This window comes from Babylonia areolata, chromosome 27, assembly GCF_041734735.1.
Source record: "Babylonia areolata isolate BAREFJ2019XMU chromosome 27, ASM4173473v1, whole genome shotgun sequence".
In the NCBI taxonomy this organism is placed as follows: Eukaryota; Metazoa; Mollusca; class Gastropoda; order Neogastropoda; family Buccinidae; genus Babylonia; species Babylonia areolata.
This window is the reverse complement of record NC_134902.1, coordinates 26574725-26593465: the sequence shown is the minus strand read 5'-3', so window position 1 is coordinate 26593465 and position 18741 is coordinate 26574725. Positions and strand designations below refer to the sequence as shown.

General features: G+C 46.0%; 1 protein-coding gene across 1 annotated transcript in view; it reads left to right on the top strand.

Annotated features, from left to right (window-relative positions):
* The first annotated feature begins 18027 nt into the window (after positions 1 to 18027).
* The window catches only part of LOC143301050 (angiogenic factor with G patch and FHA domains 1-like), a 1312-nt gene continuing 598 nt past the window's right edge, over positions 18028 to 18741 (top strand). The window contains exons 1-2 of the mRNA XM_076615055.1: positions 18028 to 18141; positions 18440 to 18741. The exon at positions 18440 to 18741 is cut by the window's right edge and continues 598 nt beyond it. Coding sequence (XP_076471170.1) covers positions 18028 to 18141; positions 18440 to 18741 — 416 coding nt within the window. The remainder of the gene's footprint in view (positions 18142 to 18439) is intronic.

Genomic DNA, 18741 nt, shown 5'->3' with positions numbered 1-18741 from the left:
ACCAGGAGAGTTCTCTCTTTGTCTGGCACTCGCTCACTCTTTATATTCTGTTCCGCCGAACCGCAAAGCCAGTGCCGCGTAGCGACTCACGAAACCGGCCCTCCGCGAGCCTTGAGGGGCCAAGCTTGTGTTTGTTTGACCAAATTTAGCGGCTTCTGACTTTCAGCTTGGGGAACTAACATAGACATATATATCACACAAAACTACAAGAGACGAGCTAAACCATTTTATACAAAACTAATGTAGTCAGAAACTGTAAACACAAAGAGTCACTGAATGAACGAGATTTTAACAAGTTCATGTATCATTTTTGTACATTACAACAATTAATACGTCGCAATATGTAATATAATTGCAACAGTTAAGTAACTGAAAATCCTGAATTTCCAACTATGTAAAAATCATCTATAGAATGTGCTTCTATAGTAAACATTTTTTTATGTCAAAATTAAAGAGAAAACTCAACGGACAGCTCCCGTGTCGGCACTGCTTGGCGGTGCTTTTGGCACTTGTGATCGACAATGAAATACTTCGTTTAAACCAACTACAACACAACTATACATGTATGATACGAATCAGATTGATAACAGAAATACAAACATCAGCAAGACACGCTATAAAAATGTCTTTCTGAAGTCCAATAACATAAAAAGTATAATCTCATCTGTAAGGAATTGTTTGTAATTTAACAAATTGATGAAAAAATCATACGCCTACCTGTATAGGGAGATAACTTGTGACCGATTTACAAACTTCCTTACTAACCTTCGGCGAGTCACAAAAATTGTCTGCTAAGCTGGCCCAATGAAGATCGTAGCCAACCCCGTGACATGTGTACCCGTTTTTTTTGTTTTGTTTGTTTTTTTGCTTTTGTTGTTGCTGTTGTTGTTATTGTTGTTGTTGTTGTTGTTGTTGTTGTTGTTGTGTGTGTGTGAGTGTGTGTGTGTCTCTTTGTGTGTGTGTGTGTGTGTGTGTGTGTGTGTGTGTGTGTGTGAGAGAGAGAGAGAGAGAGAGAGAGAAACAAATATACTAGTGTGTGTTTCATTATCACAAAAAACTTCTATGAATGTATCTATATTGCCATTGTTGCTTTTAAAAAAAATCTTTATTATTTCATTACCATCTTTAATAAAAAAAAAAATATTGACTTGACTTTAAACACACACACACACACACACACACACACACGTTCGTGCACACGCACACATACAAACTATGAAAATTGTAATTCACACTGTGGTATTAGGTTAATCCTCCCAAGCTGGTTTCTAGTACAGTATTATCTATAGCCTCACCCATCGTCTGGTACGAGGAGATGATAAAAACTACAAGAAAAGTTGTATTACAGTGACCAGACTGAGTGCTTGTCAGTAGAACGGTTATTGTTTTTCAGACAAAGACCCCCGACACTCCCGTTCATCACCCCCACCTTCCCACACCCCACTGGTCACCGGGACAACAATCAACTTCATTAACGCAGCGTGTTGCTCTTCCCTGGGCAACGTAAACACGTGTCGTGGCCTGTCCACACAAACCAACAAAAGGAAAAGGGAAGAGGAGGCCTGCTGTCAGGATGGTGGTGGAGTTAAAGATGGCTGCTATCTCTAAGTGGTTCCCACCTGTTGAGCTCAAGTTGAGTCTGACTAGAGCTGTGATTCCGCCAATCACAACTCTGCGATTTGAAGCATTTGACGTGCAGAAACGGGTATAAAAAGCTGAACTCCAAGTTGGTATTATCACTCTTCACTGAAACTTTGAGTAGCAAGACTTGTTGTGTTACATCGAAGAGAAGTGAGCCATCCCTGTTTTCTACGGGCAAAATGCAAACTTCTGAGCCTCAGCAGCAGTGGGTCCACACCTCTAGTGGATTTTACCACAACGCAGCATCAGGCTGGTACTTCCACCCCAGCAGCCAGCTGTACTACCACCCCACCACAGCCTCCTACTACACTCGGGAGGCTGTGCAGTCCTGGAGTTCCACCAGCACCACAACCAACACCCAGTCTCCAGCACTGCCACCCACGAATCCTCCCTGCATCCGCGTGGTCGTTCTCAAGTCAGATGATCTTGACGCCGGGACGTTTTTCCTGGTAACGTACCCTGCGGCACGGTGGGACGGGAGAAGGACGCGTGGCTCCACATCCCCGGTGAGGAGGTCAGCCCCAAGCACGCTGCCATCCAGTACTGCAGCCGGCAGCAGTGCTACACTGTGCAGGACTTGGGCAGCCACACCGGAACCTTCCTCAACCATGTCCGCCTGGCCGGGGTCACTCCACTACGCCACGGCAGCACGCTTCGCGTGGGCAGCACGGAGATGCTGCTCCACATTCACCAGGGCCTGGTCACCTGCGACCAGTGTGAACCCGGACAGGTGATGGCGGCACTCAAGCTGTCCAAGACCTCAGCTGCAAAACGACCTCTGCTGCAGTCCCAGGAGGTCAAGAAGAATAGGACCCGGCGACGGCAGAAGGCGTGGCGTAAGGCCTGCGGATTCTCCTCCACGGAAAGCAAGGAGGATGTGGACCAACAGATTGACGTCATCAACAGGTCCCTGGAGGTGACGGGCTCGTGGCAACCCAGGCTTGCTGACCGTGACGTGCCCAGTTATCGGCCCCTGGTGCAGCACACAGCCTCAGTGCACACAGCCATCAGCAGCAGCAACAAAGGCAGCAGCATGCTGCACAAGATGGGCTGGACACCAGGGAAGGCACTGGGCAAGAAGAAGCGAGGCCTGGTGGAGCCCATCAACGTCAAGGTCCGCTCTGTGGCCACAGCAGGACTGGGGTCCTCCTCTTCAGTGGACCTGTCCCTGGACCAGTTCATGTCGGTCACAATGCTGAACTGCCTGAGGACCCGACAGCGCTACCTGGCTCAGGACACGGACAGCGACAGGACCTTCTGACATCACTGCTTGCATATTTGACGTCCGGACATGCCATGTCACCACCACCCACCATTGTGACACCATGTCAATTGTGTGCAATATATCATCGCCTGTGACTGTGTGGTGACTTTCCCACATCGCTTGTGACTGTGGGTGTGTGACAGGGCTGAAACATGCATGCCATTTGTACATAGGATTGAGTCGTGATCGTTTTAAGTCACTTAGTTTGCATTTTAAATGTAAATAAATAGTTTGATTTGACTGTATTGCATTTGTTACGACTTGTTTGCCAGTGTGTGTGTCGTTTCTGGGTCGATCTGTACCAATATCTGTTCCTCTGTTTTTTTCTCTTGTCACTTTCAGCTATCTGTCTATCTCTCACCCCCTGTCTCGAATACACACACACACACACACATACACACACACATACACACACACACTCACGGGTGCTCGTGCGGGCACACACATGCACACACATACACGTATATGAAAACACAAGTACACTCATACACATTCGATCAAACATGCACGCACACACAAATTCATGCACACAAACGTTAATCTACACAAAGTCGAACTATTGCTCATGCACACCAGTCACACATCACCTACATTGATATCTCGTGCACACATACAGCAACTCGCTTTTGCATACAATGGCGAAAACATACATACAAATACACACACTAAAACTGCTAATGCATGCACACCAGCTCACTCACAAATACTTATGCATGCGTACACACAGAAACAAGATCACCCACAATCTGGCAGTTATAAACACTCTTGCACACACATACACTCGCTATTCATACCTACAATCGCACGCACTGAAACATACACACGCACATAAAAACAAAAATCCATACGCACATAGAAAGAACGCTGATGCACACACACACACACACACACACATACACGAACATACATAGATATGATTCCTTGACGTTCATTCACGAATGCTTTTTTTCTGTGCACATGTTCTGCCAATCATCGATTATTCAACATTGTGGGACAACTGTAGGAAAACAAGCTGAAAATGTAACCACGTATACACTCAGCGAGTGTATGTGTGTGCAGGAGTGTTAAAAGAGCTTTCAAACTAGTATTGTTGAAGTCGAGCTCCCTGACCCATATGGTTCATAAACTACTTAATGTATTATCTTTTCACAACATGCTGTTCTTAAACAAGGCTGTCTGTATGCATAATGTAATATACAGAAATGCAGCCAAAAAGATTACAGAAACTTTTAAAACTAATGATCACAGGTACAGCCATATGTTTACAAACTTCCTTACTAACCTTCGGTGAGTCACAAAAATTGTCTGCTAAGCTGGCCCAATGAAGATCGTAGCCAACCCGTGACATGTGTACCCGTTTTTTTTTGTTTTGTTTGTTTTTTGCTTTTGTTGTTGCTGTTGTTGTTGTTGTTGTTGTTGTTGTTGTGTGTGTGTGAGTGTGTGTGTGTCTGTTTGTGTGTGTGTGTGTGTGTGTGTGTGTGTGTGTGTGTGTGTGTGAGAGAGAGAGAGAGAGAGAGAAACAAATATACTAGTGTGTGTTTCATTATCACAAAAAACTTCTATGAATGTATCTATATTGCCATTGTTGCTTTAAAAAAAAATCTTTATTATTTCATTACCATCTTTAATAAAAAAAAAAATATTGACTTGACTTTAAACACACACACACACACACACACACACACACACACACACACACGTTCGTGCACACGCACACATACAAACTATGAAAATTGTAATTCACACTGTGGTATTAGGTTAATCCTCCCAAGCTGGTTTCTAGTACAGTATTATCTATAGCCTCACCCATCGTCTGGTACGAGGAGATGATAAAAACTACAAGAAAAGTTGTATTACAGTGACCAGACTGAGTGCTTGTCAGTAGAACGGTTATTGTTTTTCAGACAAAGACCCCCGACACTCCCGTTCATCACCCCCACCTTCCCACACCCCACTGGTCACCGGGACAACAATCAACTTCATTAACGCAGCGTGTTGCTCTTCCCTGGGCAACGTAAACACGTGTCGTGGCCTGTCCACACAAACCAACAAAAGGAAAAGGGAAGAGGAGGCCTGCTGTCAGGATGGTGGTGGAGTTAAAGATGGCTGCTATCTCTAAGTGGTTCCCACCTGTTGAGCTCAAGTTGAGTCTGACTAGAGCTGTGATTCCGCCAATCACAACTCTGCGATTTGAAGCATTTGACGTGCAGAAACGGGTATAAAAAGCTGAACTCCAAGTTGGTATTATCACTCTTCACTGAAACTTTGAGTAGCAAGACTTGTTGTGTTACATCGAAGAGAAGTGAGCCATCCCTGTTTTCTACGGGCAAAATGCAAACTTCTGAGCCTCAGCAGCAGTGGGTCCACACCTCTAGTGGATTTTACCACAACGCAGCATCAGGCTGGTACTTCCACCCCAGCAGCCAGCTGTACTACCACCCCACCACAGCCTCCTACTACACTCGGGAGGCTGTGCAGTCCTGGAGTTCCACCAGCACCACAACCAACACCCAGTCTCCAGCACTGCCACCCACGAATCCTCCCTGCATCCGCGTGGTCGTTCTCAAGTCAGATGATCTTGACGCCGGGACGTTTTTCCTGGTAACGTACCCTGGCGGCACGGTGGGACGGGAGAAGGACGCGTGGCTCCACATCCCCGGTGAGGAGGTCAGCCCCAAGCACGCTGCCATCCAGTACTGCAGCCGGCAGCAGTGCTACACTGTGCAGGACTTGGGCAGCCACACCGGAACCTTCCTCAACCATGTCCGCCTGGCCGGGGTCACTCCACTACGCCACGGCAGCACGCTTCGCGTGGGCAGCACGGAGATGCTGCTCCACATTCACCAGGGCCTGGTCACCTGCGACCAGTGTGAACCCGGACAGGTGATGGCGGCACTCAAGCTGTCCAAGACCTCAGCTGCAAAACGACCTCTGCTGCAGTCCCAGGAGGTCAAGAAGAATAGGACCCGGCGACGGCAGAAGGCGTGGCGTAAGGCCTGCGGATTCTCCTCCACGGAAAGCAAGGAGGACGTGGACCGACAGATTGACGTCATCAACAGGTCCCTGGAGGTGACGGGCTCGTGGCAACCCAGGCTTGCTGACCGTGACGTGCCCAGTTATCGGCCCCTGGTGCAGCACACAGCCTCAGTGCACACAGCCATCAGCAGCAGCAACAAAGGCAGCAGCATGCTGCACAAGATGGGCTGGACACCAGGGAAGGCACTGGGCAAGAAGAAGCGAGGCCTGGTGGAGCCCATCAACGTCAAGGTCCGCTCTGTGGCCACAGCAGGACTGGGGTCCTCCACTTCAGTGGACCTGTCCCTGGACCAGTTCATGTCGGTCACAATGCTGAACTGCCTGAGGACCCGACAGCGCTACCTGGCTCAGGACACGGACAGCGACAGGACCTTCTGACATCACTGCTTGCATATTTGACGTCCGGACATGCCATGTCACCACCACCCACCATTGTGACACCGTGTCAATTGTGTGCAATATATCATCGCCTGTGACTGTGTGGTGACTTTCTCACATCGCTTGTGACTGTGGGTGTGTGACAGGGCTGAAACATGCATGCCATTTGTACATAGGATTGAGTCGTGATCGTTTTAAGTCACTTAGTTTGCATTTTAAATGTAAATAAATAGTTTGATTTGACTGTATTGCATTTGTTACGACTTGTTTGCCAGTGTGTGTCGTTTCTGGGTCGATCTGTACCAATATCTGTTCCTCTGTTTTTTCTCTTGTCACTTTCAGCTATCTGTCTATCTCTCACCCCCTGTCTTGAATACACACACATACACACACACATACACACACACACTCACGGGTGCTCGTGCGGGCACACACATGCACACACATACACGTATATGAAAACACAAGTACACTCATACACTTTCGATCAAACATGCACGCACACACAAATTCATGCACACAAACGTTAATCTACACAAAGTCGAACTATTTCTCATGCACACCAGTCACACATCACCTACATTGATATCTCGTGCACACATACAGGAACTCGCTTTTGCATACAATGGCGAAAACATACATACAAATACACACACTAAAACTGCTAATGCATGCACACCAGCTCACTCACAAATACTTATGCATGCGTACACACAGAAACAAGATCACCCACAATCTGGCAGTTATAAACACTCTTGCACACACATACACTCGCTATTCATACCTACAATCGCACGCACTGAAACATACACACGCACATAAAAACAAAAATCCATACGCACATAGAAAGAACGCTGATGCACACACACACACACACACACACACACACACATACACGAACATACATAGATATGATTCCTTGACGTTCATTCACGAATGCTTTTTTTCTGTGCACATGTTCTGCCAATCATCGATTATTCAACATTGTGGGACAACTGTAGGAAAACAAGCTGAAAATGTAATCATCGTATACACTCAGCGAGTGTATGTGTGTGCAGGAGTGTTAAAAGAGCTTTCAAACTAGTATTGTTGAAGTCGAGCTCCCTGACCCATATGGTTCATAAACTACTTAATGTATTATCTTTTCACAACATGCTGTTCTTAAACAAGGCTGTCTGTATGCATAATGTAATATACAGAAATGCAGCCAAAAAGATTACAGAAACTTTTAAAACTAATGATCACAGGTACAGCCATATGTTACATATACCTAAACCCTAGCAATACAGCTTCATATATTCTGGTGGAAATGTATGGAATAACCTCCCACTCTCTCCCTTTTTTTTGGTTTGTTTTGATATAACGAATAAAATGTGTTTAGGAAACAATATGAAGAATAATCTTACCAAATGTCTAAAAGATGGACAATAATGCATGTCTATATATATATATTAGTTACCGCTGAATTTATCGTTTGCGAAATGTTTTGTATATGCTCTTGTTGGTGGTTTGATTGTGTTGAATGAGGAGGTATGTAGGTGCAAAACAGAGTGTGTTGTAAATTTGTGTATGTGTGTGACGGGGTGGTAAGGTGGTGTTAAGAAGGTGAAGACAGGTAGAAGGTGTTTGCAGAAGAGAGCTGCAGCCAGGCAAGGTAGACTCGGGAAGGCAGTGCACTGGTTTTCTTCTTTTCTTCTTTCATTCTTCCAGACCAGGAGAGTTCTCTCTTTGTCTGGCACTTGCTCACTCTTTATATTCTGTTCCGCCGAACCGCAAAGCCAGTGCCGCGTAGCGACTCACGAAACCGGCCCTCCGCGAGCCTTGAGGGGCCAAGCTTGTGTTTGTTTGACCAAATTTAGCGGCTTCTGACTTTCAGCTCGGGGAACGAAATACAAACATCAGCAAGACACGCTATAAAAATGTCTTTCTGAAGTCCAATAACATAAAAACTATAATCTCATCTGTAAGGAATTGTTTGTAATTGAACAAATTGATGAAAAAATCATACGCCTACCTGTATAGGGAGATAACTTGTGACCGATTTACAAACTTCCTTACTAACCTTCGGCGAGTCACAAAAATTGTCTGCTAGCTGGCCCAATGAAGATCGTAGCCAACCCCGTGACATGTGTACCCGTTTTTTTTGTTTTGTTTGTTTTTTGCTTTTGTTGTTGCTGTTGTTATTGTTGTTGTTGTTGTTGTTGTTGTTGTTGTGTGTGAGTGTGTGTGTGTGTGTGTGTGTGTGTGTGTGTGTGTGTGTGTGTGTGTGTGTGTGAGAGAGAGAGAGAGAGGGAGAGAGAGAGAGAGAGAGAGAGACAGAGAAACAAAAATACTAGCTGTGTGTTTCATTATCACAAAAAACTTCTATGAATGTATCTATATTGCCATTGTTGCTTTTTAAAAAAAATCTTTATTATTTCATTACCATCTTTAATAAAAAAAAAAATATTGACTTGACTTTAAACACACACACACACACACACACACACACGTTCGTGCACACGCACACATACAAACTATGAAAATTGTAATTCACACTGTGGTATTAGGTTAATCCTCCCAAGCTGGTTTCTAGTACAGTATTATCTATAGCCTCACCCATCGTCTGGTACGAGGAGATGATAAAAACTACAAGAAAAGTTGTATTTCAGTGACCAGACTGAGTGCTTGTCAGTAGAACGGTTATTGTTTGCAGACAAAGACCCCCGACACTCCCGTTCATCACCCCCACCTTCCCACACCCCACTGGTCACCGGGACAACAATCAACTTCATTAACGCAGCGTGTTGCTCTTCCCTGGGCAACGTAAACACGTGTCGTGGCCTGTCCACACAAACCAACAAAAGGAAAAGGGAAGAGGAGGCCTGCTGTCAGGATGGTGGTGGAGTTAAAGATGGCTGCTATCTCTAAGTGGTTCCCACCTGTTGAGCTCAAGTTGAGTCTGACTAGAGCTGTGATTCCGCCAATCACAACTCTGCGATTTGAAGCATTTGACGTGCAGAAACGGGTATAAAAAGCTGAACTCCAAGTTGGTATTATCACTCTTCACTGAAACTTTGAGTAGCAAGACTTGTTGTGTTACATCGAAGAGAAGTGAGCCATCCCTGTTTTCTACGGGCAAAATGCAAACTTCTGAGCCTCAGCAGCAGTGGGTCCACACCTCTAGTGGATTTTACCACAACGCAGCATCAGGCTGGTACTTCCACCCCAGCAGCCAGCTGTACTACCACCCCACCACAGCCTCCTACTACACTCGGGAGGCTGTGCAGTCCTGGAGTTCCACCAGCACCACAACCAACACCCAGTCTCCAGCACTGCCACCCACGAATCCTCCCTGCATCCGCGTGGTCGTTCTCAAGTCAGATGATCTTGACGCCGGGACGTTTTTCCTGGTAACGTACCCTGGCGGCACGGTGGGACGGGAGAAGGACGCGTGGCTCCACATCCCCGGTGAGGAGGTCAGCCCCAAGCACGCTGCCATCCAGTACTGCAGCCGGCAGCAGTGCTACACTGTGCAGGACTTGGGCAGCCACACCGGAACCTTCCTCAACCATGTCCGCCTGGCCGGGGTCACTCCACTACGCCACGGCAGCACGCTTCGCGTGGGCAGCACGGAGATGCTGCTCCACATTCACCAGGGCCTGGTCACCTGCGACCAGTGTGAACCCGGACAGGTGATGGCGGCACTCAAGCTGTCCAAGACCTCAGCTGCAAAACGACCTCTGCTGCAGTCCCAGGAGGTCAAGAAGAATAGGACCCGGCGACGGCAGAAGGCGTGGCGTAAGGCCTGCGGATTCTCCTCCACGGAAAGCAAGGAGGACGTGGACCGACAGATTGACGTCATCAACAGGTCCCTGGAGGTGACGGGCTCGTGGCAACCCAGGCTTGCTGACCGTGACGTGCCCAGTTATCGGCCCCTGGTGCAGCACACAGCCTCAGTGCACACAGCCATCAGCAGCAGCAACAAAGGCAGCAGCATGCTGCACAAGATGGGCTGGACACCAGGGAAGGCACTGGGCAAGAAGAAGCGAGGCCTGGTGGAGCCCATCAACGTCAAGGTCCGCTCTGTGGCCACAGCAGGACTGGGGTCCTCCACTTCAGTGGACCTGTCCCTGGACCAGTTCATGTCGGTCACAATGCTGAACTGCCTGAGGACCCGACAGCGCTACCTGGCTCAGGACACGGACAGCGACAGGACCTTCTGACATCACTGCTTGCATATTTGACGTCCGGACATGCCATGTCACCACCACCCACCATTGTGACACCGTGTCAATTGTGTGCAATATATCATCGCCTGTGACTGTGTGGTGACTTTCTCACATCGCTTGTGACTGTGGGTGTGTGACAGGGCTGAAACATGCATGCCATTTGTACATAGGATTGAGTCGTGATCGTTTTAAGTCACTTAGTTTGCATTTTAAATGTAAATAAATAGTTTGATTTGACTGTATTGCATTTGTTACGACTTGTTTGCCAGTGTGTGTCGTTTCTGGGTCGATCTGTACCAATATCTGTTCCTCTGTTTTTTCTCTTGTCACTTTCAGCTATCTGTCTATCTCTCACCCCCTGTCTTGAATACACACACACACACACACATACACACACACATACACACACACACTCACGGGTGCTCGTGCGGGCACACACATGCACACACATACACGTATATGAAAACACAAGTACACTCATACACTTTCGATCAAACATGCACGCACACACAAATTCATGCACACAAACGTTAATCTACACAAAGTCGAACTATTTCTCATGCACACCAGTCACACATCACCTACATTGATATCTCGTGCACACATACAGGAACTCGCTTTTGCATACAATGGCGAAAACATACATACAAATACACACACTAAAACTGCTAATGCATGCACACCAGCTCACTCACAAATACTTATGCATGCGTACACACAGAAACAAGATCACCCACAATCTGGCAGTTATAAACACTCTTGCACACACATACACTCGCTATTCATACCTACAATCGCACGCACTGAAACATACACACGCACATAAAAACAAAAATCCATACGCACATAGAAAGAACGCTGATGCACACACACACACACACACACACACACACACATACACGAACATACATAGATATGATTCCTTGACGTTCATTCACGAATGCTTTTTTTCTGTGCACATGTTCTGCCAATCATCGATTATTCAACATTGTGGGACAACTGTAGGAAAACAAGCTGAAAATGTAATCATCGTATACACTCAGCGAGTGTATGTGTGTGCAGGAGTGTTAAAAGAGCTTTCAAACTAGTATTGTTGAAGTCGAGCTCCCTGACCCATATGGTTCATAAACTACTTAATGTATTATCTTTTCACAACATGCTGTTCTTAAACAAGGCTGTCTGTATGCATAATGTAATATACAGAAATGCAGCCAAAAAGATTACAGAAACTTTTAAAACTAATGATCACAGGTACAGCCATATGTTACATATACCTAAACCCTAGCAATACAGCTTCATATATTCTGGTGGAAATGTATGGAATAACCTCCCACTCTCTCCCTTTTTTTTGGTTTGTTTTGATATAACGAATAAAATGTGTTTAGGAAACAATATGAAGAATAATCTTACCAAATGTCTAAAAGATGGACAATAATGCATGTCTATATATATATATTAGTTACCGCTGAATTTATCGTTTGCGAAATGTTTTGTATATGCTCTTGTTGGTGGTTTGATTGTGTTGAATGAGGAGGTATGTAGGTGCAAAACAGAGTGTGTTGTAAATTTGTGTATGTGTGTGACGGGGTGGTAAGGTGGTGTTAAGAAGGTGAAGACAGGTAGAAGGTGTTTGCAGAAGAGAGCTGCAGCCAGGCAAGGTAGACTCGGGAAGGCAGTGCACTGGTTTTCTTCTTTTCTTCTTTCATTCTTCCAGACCAGGAGAGTTCTCTCTTTGTCTGGCACTTGCTCACTCTTTATATTCTGTTCCGCCGAACCGCAAAGCCAGTGCCGCGTAGCGACTCACGAAACCGGCCCTCCGCGAGCCTTGAGGGGCCAAGCTTGTGTTTGTTTGACCAAATTTAGCGGCTTCTGACTTTCAGCTCGGGGAACGAAATACAAACATCAGCAAGACACGCTATAAAAATGTCTTTCTGAAGTCCAATAACATAAAAACTATAATCTCATCTGTAAGGAATTGTTTGTAATTGAACAAATTGATGAAAAAATCATACGCCTACCTGTATAGGGAGATAACTTGTGACCGATTTACAAACTTCCTTACTAACCTTCGGCGAGTCACAAAAATTGTCTGCTAAGCTGGCCCAATGAAGATCGTAGCCAACCCCGTGACATGTGTACCCGTTTTTTTTTGTTTTGTTTGTTTTTTGCTTTTGTTGTTGCTGTTGTTATTGTTGTTGTTGTTGTTGTTGTTGTTGTTGTGTGTATGTGTGTGTGTGTGTGTGTGTGTGTGTGTGTGTGTGTGTGTGTGTGTGTGTGTGTGAGAGAGAGAGAGAGAGGGAGAGAGAGACAGAGAGAGAGAGAGAGACAGAGAAACAAAAATACTGCTGTGTGTTTCATTATCACATAAATCTTCTATGAATGTATCTATATTGCCAGTGTTGCTTTTTAAAAAAAATCTTTATTATTTCATTACTATCTTAATAAAAAAAAAAATATTGACTTGACTTTAAACACACACACACACACACACACCGTTCGTGCACACGCACACATACAAACTACGAAAATTGTAATTCACACTGTGGTATTAGGTTAATCCTCCCAAGCTGGTTTCTAGTACAGTATTATCTAGAGCCTCACCCATCGTCTGGTACGAGGAGATGATAAAAACTACAGGAAGAGTTGTATTACAGTGACCAGACTGAGTGCTTGTCAGTAGAACGGTTATTGTTTGCAGACAAAGACCCCCGACACTCCCGTTCATCACCCCCACCTTCCCACACCCCACTGGTCACCGGGACAACAATCAACTTCATTAACGCAGCGTGTTTCTCTTCCCTGGGCAACGTAAACACGTGTCGTGGCCTGTCCACACAAACCAACAAAAGGAAAAGGGAAGAGGAGGCCTGCTGTCAGGATGGTGGTGGAGTTAAAGATGGCTGCTATCTCTAAGTGGTTCCCACCTGTTGAGCTCAAGTTGAGTCTGACTAGAGCTGTGATTCCGCCAATCACAACTCTGCGATTTGAAGCATTTGACGTGCAGAAACGGGTATAAAAAGCTGAACTCCAAGTTGGTATTATCACTCTTCACTGAAACTTTGAGTAGCAAGACTTCTTGTGTTACATCGAAGAGAAGTGAGCCATCCCTGTTTTCTACGGGCAAAATGCAAACTTCTGAGCCTCAGCAGCAGTGGGTCCACACCTCTAGTGGATTTTACCACAACGCAGCATCAGGCTGGTACTTCCACCCCAGCAGCCAGCTGTACTACCACCCCACCACAGCCTCCTACTACACTCGGGAGGCTGTGCGGTCCTGGAGTTCCACCAGCACCACAACCAACACCCAGTCTCCAGCACTGCCACCCACGAATCCTCCCTGCATCCGCGTGGTCGTTCTCAAGTCAGATGATCTTGACGCCGGGACGTTTTTCCTGGTAACGTACCCTGGCGGCACGGTGGGACGGGAGAAGGACGCGTGGCTCCACATCCCCGGTGAGGAGGTCAGCCCCAAGCACGCTGCCATCCAGTACTGCAGCCGGCAGCAGTGCTACACTGTGCAGGACTTGGGCAGCCACACCGGAACCTTCCTCAACCATGTCCGCCTGGCCGGGGTCACTCCACTACGCCACGGCAGCACGCTTCGCGTGGGCAGCACGGAGATGCTGCTCCACATTCACCAGGGCCTGGTCACCTGCGACCAGTGTGAACCCGGACAGGTGATGGCGGCACTCAAGCTGTCCAAGACCTCAGCTGCAAAACGACCTCTGCTGCAGTCCCAGGAGGTCAAGAAGAATAGGACCCGGCGACGGCAGAAGGCGTGGCGTAAGGCCTGCGGATTCTCCTCCACGGAAAGCAAGGAGGACGTGGACCGACAGATTGACGTCATCAACAGGTCCCTGGAGGTGACGGGCTCGTGGCAACCCAGGCTTGCTGACCGTGACGTGCCCAGTTATCGGCCCCTGGTGCAGCACACAGCCTCAGTGCACACAGCCATCAGCAGCAGCAACAAAGGCAGCAGCATGCTGCACAAGATGGGCTGGACACCAGGGAAGGCACTGGGCAAGAAGAAGCGAGGCCTGGTGGAGCCCATCAACGTCAAGGTCCGCTCTGTGGCCACAGCAGGACTGGGGTCCTCCACTTCAGTGGACCTGTCCCTGGACCAGTTCATGTCGGTCACAATGCTGAACTGCCTGAGGACCCGACAGCGCTACCTGGCTCGGGACACGGACAGCGACAGGACCTTCTGACATTACTGCTTGCATATTTGACGTCCGGACATGCCATGTCACCACCACCCACCATTGTGACACCATGTCAATTGTGTGCAATATATCATCGCCTGTGACTGTGTGGTGACTTTCTCACATCGCTTGTGACTGTGGGTGTGTGACAGGGCTGAAACATGCATGCCATTTGTACATAGGATTGAGTCGTGATCGTTTTAAGTCACTTAGTTTGCATTTTAAATGTAAATAAATAGTTTGATTTGACTGTATTGCATTTGTTACGACTTGTTTGCCAGTGTGTGTCGTTTCTGGGTCGATCTGTACCAATATCTGTTCCTCTGTTTTTTCAGCTATCTGTCTATCTCTCACCCCCTGTCTTGAATACACACACACACACACACATACACACACACATACACACACACACTCACGGGTGCTCGTGCGGGCACACACATGCACACACATACACGTATATGAAAACACAAGTACACTCATACACTTTCGATCAAACATGCACGCACACACAAATTCATGCACACAAACGTTAATCTACACAAAGTCGAACTATTTCTCATGCACACCAGTCACACATCACCTACATTGATATCTCGTGCACACATACAGGAACTCGCTTTTGCATACAATGGCGAAAACATACATACAAATACACACACTAAAACTGCTAATGCATGCACACCAGCTCACTCACAAATACTTATGCATGCGTACACACAGAAACAAGATCACCCACAATCTGGCAGTTATAAACACTCTTGCACACACATACACTCGCTATTCATACCTACAATCGCACGCACTGAAACATACACACGCACATAAAAACAAAAATCCATACGCACATAGAAAGAACGCTGATGCACACACACACACACACACACACACACACACATACACGAACATACATAGATATGATTCCTTGACGTTCATTCACGAATGCTTTTTTTTCTGTGCACATGTTCTGCCAATCATCGATTATTCAACATTGTGGGACAACTGTAGGAAAACAAGCTGAAAATGTAATCATCGTATACACTCAGCGAGTGTATGTGTGTGCAGGAGTGTTAAAAGAGCTTTCAAACTAGTATTGTTGAAGTCGAGCTCCCTGACCCATATGGTTCATAAACTACTTAATGTATTATCTTTTCACAACATGCTGTTCTTAAACAAGGCTGTCTGTATGCATAATGTAATATACAGAAATGCAGCCAAAAAGATTACAGAAACTTTTAAAACTAATGATCACAGGTACAGCCATATGTTACATATACCTAAACCCTAGCAATACAGCTTCATATATTCTGGTGGAAATGTATGGAATAACCTCCCACTCTCTCCCTTTTTTTTGGTTTGTTTTGATATAACGAATAAAATGTGTTTAGGAAACAATATGAAGAATAATCTTACCAAATGTCTAAAAGATGGACAATAATGCATGTCTATATATATATATTAGTTACCGCTGAATTTATCGTTTGCGAAATGTTTTGTATATGCTCTTGTTGGTGGTTTGATTGTGTTGAATGAGGAGGTATGTAGGTGCAAAACAGAGTGTGTTGTAAATTTGTGTATGTGTGTGACGGGGTGGTAAGGTGGTGTTAAGAAGGTGAAGACAGGTAGAAGGTGTTTGCAGAAGAGAGCTGCAGCCAGGCAAGGTAGACTCGGGAAGGCAGTGAACTGGTTTTCTTCTTTTCTTCTTTCATTCTTCCAGACCAGGAGAGTTCTCTCTTTGTCTGGCACTCGCTCACTCTTTATAGTCTGTTCCGCCGAACCGCAAAGTCAGTGCCGCGTAGCGACTCACGAAACCGGCCCTCCGCGAGCCTTGAGGGGCCAAGCTTGTGTTTGTTTGACCAAATTTAGCGGCTTCTGACTTTCAGCTCGGGGAACTAACATAGACATATATATCACACAAAACTACAAGAGACGAGCTAAACCATTTTATACAAAAATAATGTAGTCAGAAACTGTAAACACAAAGAGTCACTGAATGAACGAGATTTTAACAAGTTCATGTATCATTTTTGTACATTACAACAATTAATACATCGCAATATGTAATATAATTGCAACAGTTAAGTAACTGAAAATCCTGAATTTCCAACTATGTAAAAATCATCTATAGAATGTGCTTCTATAGTAAACATTTTTTTATGTCAAAATTAAAGAGAAAACTCAACGGACAGCTCCCGTGTCGGCACTGGTTGGCGGTGCTTTTGGCACTTGTGATCGACAATGAAATACTTCGTTTAAACCAACTACAACACAACTATACATGTATGATACGAATCAGATTGATAACAGAAATACAAACATCAGCAAGACACGCTATAAAAATGTCTTTCTGAAGTCCAATAACATAAAAACTATAATCTCATCTGTAAGGAATTGTTTGTAATTGAACAAATTGATGAAAAAATCATACGCCTACCTGTATAGGGAGATAACTTGTGACCGATTTACAAACTTCCTTACTAACCTTCGGCGAGTCACAAAAATTGTCTGCTAAGCTGGCCCAATGAAGATCGTAGCCAACCCCGTGACATGTGTACCCGTTTTTTTTGTTTTGTTTGTTTTTTGCTTTTGTTGTTGCTGTTGTTATTGTTGTTGTTGTTGTTGTTGTTGTTGTTGTTGTTGTTGTGTGTATGTGTGTGTGTGTGTGTGTGTGTGTGTGTGTGTGTGTGAGAGAGAGAGAGAGGGAGAGAGAGACAGAGAGAGAGAGAGAGACAGAGAAACAAAAATACTGCTGTGTGTTTCATTATCACATAAATCTTCTATGAATGTATCTATATTGCCAGTGTTGCTTTTAAAAAAAAATCTTTATTATTTCATTACTATCTTTAATAAAAAAAAATATTGACTTGACTTTAAACACACACACACACACACACACGTTCGTGCACACGCACACATACAAACTACGAAAATTGTAATTCACACTGTGGTATTAGGTTAATCCTCCCAAGCTGGTTTCTAGTACAGTATTATCTAGAGCCTCACCCATCGTCTGGTACGAGGAGATGATAAAAACTACAGGAAGAGTTGTATTACAGTGACCAGACTGAGTGCTTGTCAGTAGAACGGTTATTGTTTGCAGACAAAGACCCCCGACACTCCCGTTCATCACCCCCACCTTCCCACACCCCACTGGTCACCGGGACAACAATCAACTTCATTAACGCAGCGTGTTTCTCTTCCCTGGGCAACGTAAACACGTGTCGTGGCCTGTCCACACAAACCAACAAAAGGAAAAGGGAAGAGGAGGCCTGCTGTCAGGATGGTGGTGGAGTTAAAGATGGCTGCTATCTCTAAGTGGTTCCCACCTGTTGAGCTCAAGTTGAGTCTGACTAGAGCTGTGATTCCGCCAATCACAACTCTGCGATTTGAAGCATTTGACGTGCAGAAACGGGTATAAAAAGCTGAACTCCAAGTTGGTATTATCACTCTTCACTGAAACTTTGAGTAGCAAGACTTCTTGTGTTACATCGAAGAGAAGTGAGCCATCCCTGTTTTCTACGGGCAAAATGCAAACTTCTGAGCCTCAGCAGCAGTGGGTCCACACCTCTAGTGGATTTTACCACAACGCAGCATCAGGCTGGTACTTCCACCCCAGCAGCCAGCTGTACTACCACCCCACCACAGCCTCCTACTACACTCGGGAGGCTGTGCAGTCCTGGAGTTCCACCAGCACCACAACCAACACCCAGTCTCCAGCACTGCCACCCACGAATCCTCCCTGCATCCGCGTGGTCGTTCTCAAGTCAGATGATCTTGACGCCGGGACGTTTTTCCTGGTAACGTACCCTGGCGGCACGGTGGGATGGGAGAAGGACGCGTGGCTCCACATCCCCGGTGAGGAGGTCAGCCCCAAGCACGCTGCCATCCAGTACTGCAGCCAGCAGCAGTGCTACACTGTGCAGGACTTGGGCAGCCACACCGGAACCTTCCTCAACCATGTCCGCCTGGCCGGGGTCACTCCACTACGCCACGGCAGCACGCTTCGCGTGGG